At 50.2% G+C, this 2,659-nt stretch overlaps 1 protein-coding gene across 3 annotated transcripts in view; it reads left to right on the top strand.

Annotated features, from left to right (window-relative positions):
* Positions 1 to 2,659, top strand: part of ERMARD (ER membrane associated RNA degradation) — a 35,115-nt gene that overhangs the window by 31,693 nt on the left and 763 nt on the right. For 2 of the 3 annotated variants that reach the window (XM_012554534.2, XM_023728440.1), the window contains one exon: positions 1,824 to 2,015. In XM_012554534.2, the coding sequence (XP_012409988.2) occupies positions 1,824 to 2,007 (184 nt within the window). In that variant the 3' untranslated portion in view covers positions 2,008 to 2,015. Of the gene's footprint in view, positions 1 to 1,823; positions 2,016 to 2,659 lie in introns of those variants that run through there. The other variant, XR_002823569.1, reaches the window with a different exon arrangement.

Raw genomic sequence — 2,659 nt, 5'->3', positions numbered from 1 at the left:
TCCAGGCGTGTGCGGCGTGATCTCCCGGCCGTGTCGGCGTGTGCCCGCACCTTCACCTTCACGTCCAGGCGTGTGCGGCGTGATCTCCCGGCCGTCTCAGGCTGTGCTGCCACCCTTTGCCATCAAGCCCACTAGGACGATTTGGAAGCCTCCATGTCGAAAGGGTTTAAGACCAAATTTGCTTTTCATGACTGTTTGCAGATTTGGAACGTTTGTCTTTTCTAACCACCTGGATCCAGGTGTGAGAGCTGTGTGATGCTGGTTTCAAATGGACACTGTGCAGGATGGGCGGCTCTGTGGGGGCGCTCTGTGGAGCTCCGTGTGGGAGGGCGGCTGCCCCCTTGATCCAGAGGGCTTGCTGCCACAACGACTGTGGAATCCTGGGTGTTTGAGTTGGTTTCGGCAGTTCTTTGCCTGCAGCAGGCACCTCGATGCCTTACGTGACAGGTGGAAATCAGATGCCGGCTCGTTATTGAGAGGAGCATGGCGTTCAGACAAGAGCGACAAAGCAGGCTACAGGTGCGGACACTGGTGGCTGCAGAGCAGGCCGTCGTCCTCGGCGCTGCGGACGCCTGGGGCCAAATCGCTCTCTGTGGGGAGGCGTGCTGTGCACTGCAGAACGCTGAGCAGCGTCCCTGGCCTCTGCCCACCAGACGCCAGCAGCACCCCCAGTTGTGACAATCAGAAATGGTATAGACATTACCACCTGTCCCCCGGAGGAGGAAATCGGCCCTGATTGAGACCCAGGTCTAGATGGAGGATCTCTGGGTTTTTATTGTGTTATTTTTCAGATTTCTTCCTAGGTCTGAATTTTTTCAAAATAACAAGTTGGGAACAAATTGTAATCTGCGTGGGAAACTTTGGGAAGAACGTGGAAAAAGTAAAAGTTTTGTGTATCCCCCCTGGTTTGAGTAACACCTGATACCAGTTTGGTGAAGATCCTCAAGGAAAGACTAATAGCAGTAGTGGTCCCCAAGTGGACCGTGTCTCCTACGAAATGATAGCTCTCCGTTACAAAGAGAGAAGCCAGGTGTGTTCAGAGGACATAGAGGTGTGCCGTCCAGAAGGCCCTCGGTGGGGGAAGGTCCGTTCATTCATTCTTCAAATGTACGAGACACTGCATGTCAGCTGGATCTAGGTGGCTTCTAAGATCCTTTCTGAAATTAAGTTCTATCGCCTAGAAAAAGTTGTGTCTGGATTTGTGAGAATGTGTGTAAGAGGCATTTGGGATTTGTAAGCTTTTGGGATGGGAGCAGTGGTGGTGCAGAGGTAGGATTCTCACCTTCCACACGGGAGACCCGAGTTCGATTCCCACCCAGTGCACCTCACGCACAGCCACCACCCGTCTGCAGTGGAGCTGGGTGTTGCTGTGATGCTGAGCAGGTTTCAGCAGAGCTTCCAGTCTAGGTGGACTAGGAAGAGGCCTGGCAATCTGCTTCTGAAAATCACCCGGTGAAAAGCCTGTAGCTCACAGCAGCCTGATCCACAGCCGAGCGTGGGGATGGCCCCGGAGCGGGCAGCGTTTGGTTCCGTTGTGCTTGGAGTCGCCATGAGTCGGGGGCTGGCTCAAGGGAGCTAACAACAGCTGTCTTTCGGTGCTCACTCAGGTCTCTGATGGCCTTTACGTTTTAGTGTTTTTCAGTTAATTCGTATTGTTTTATTTCCATTTTGCATTGGTTTCTTTTTCTTGATTCTTTAGACAAAAATTACTTAGAGTTTACTTCAGGAGTAATTCCAATAACGAACAGAAGGCATGAGCATCATTACTGTGTTTTATAATGGAATGAGGAGAGAAATTAATTGAGTTTTTTCTCTTTAAACAGATTCTTAAAGTCAGTCTTGCAGTACACTGAGAACCTGGCAACTTACACCAGCCAAGAGAAAAACAAATGGGACGAAACCGTCAGTCTTACACATGGAGTGTTGTTGAAAATTTGGACTTACAGTGAGAAGAAACAAATGTTAATGCATTTAGCCGAGAAACCCACAGATAAAGCAGTCTCATGAAAACACTTGTAAGTCAGAGTGGTTTTGGTTATGACAGAAAGCCTTACTTAGATAGACACCCAGAGTGTGTAAACTAAGGCAGGGTGTGTTCCAGGGTTCAGGTTCTGTTGCTGTGAAGTTTCTGATATGCTCTTCCTTGGTTGCCGGCTTGAGCCTCCAGCTACCTTTTTCTGTGGTCACATATTGTCCAGAGGAAGAGAGAGCTTCCTACTCAGAAGTATGTGGCTTTACCCTTAACTGGCCACGTGCTCACTCTGGAAAACAACAAAACAAAACCTCTGTGCCCAGGATAATGCCTTGCACTCACTGCTTCATTCTGAGTGACCCTCTTCCCTGAGTCTCCATTCCTGGACTTCTCTTGAACCAGTCATTGCAGCAAGGAGAGGGCCTGTGCCCCTGGCTTAGGCCAACCACCGCTCATCCCTGGAGCTGAGGATAGGGATAACACAGTGCAGATCTCAGGGGCAGGAGGTAGGGAGAGGGAAATAGGAATGGCAGGGGTGGGTACATTATGGAAGCCAATGGGCTTGTCCAACAGTCAGGGTTTTGTTGGGAGGGCAGAAGCTATTCTATGTATTTTGAATGGATGGATGGATGGATGATGGATGGGTGGGTGGGTGGATGGATGGATGATGGATGAATGGGTGGGTGG

This window comes from Trichechus manatus, unplaced genomic scaffold (genome assembly GCF_000243295.1).
Source record: "Trichechus manatus latirostris isolate Lorelei unplaced genomic scaffold, TriManLat1.0 scaffold00002, whole genome shotgun sequence".
In the NCBI taxonomy this organism is placed as follows: domain Eukaryota; kingdom Metazoa; phylum Chordata; class Mammalia; order Sirenia; family Trichechidae; genus Trichechus; species Trichechus manatus.
Note: the sequence above shows the minus strand (reverse complement) of the source record. Positions and strands in the feature narration are given on the sequence as shown.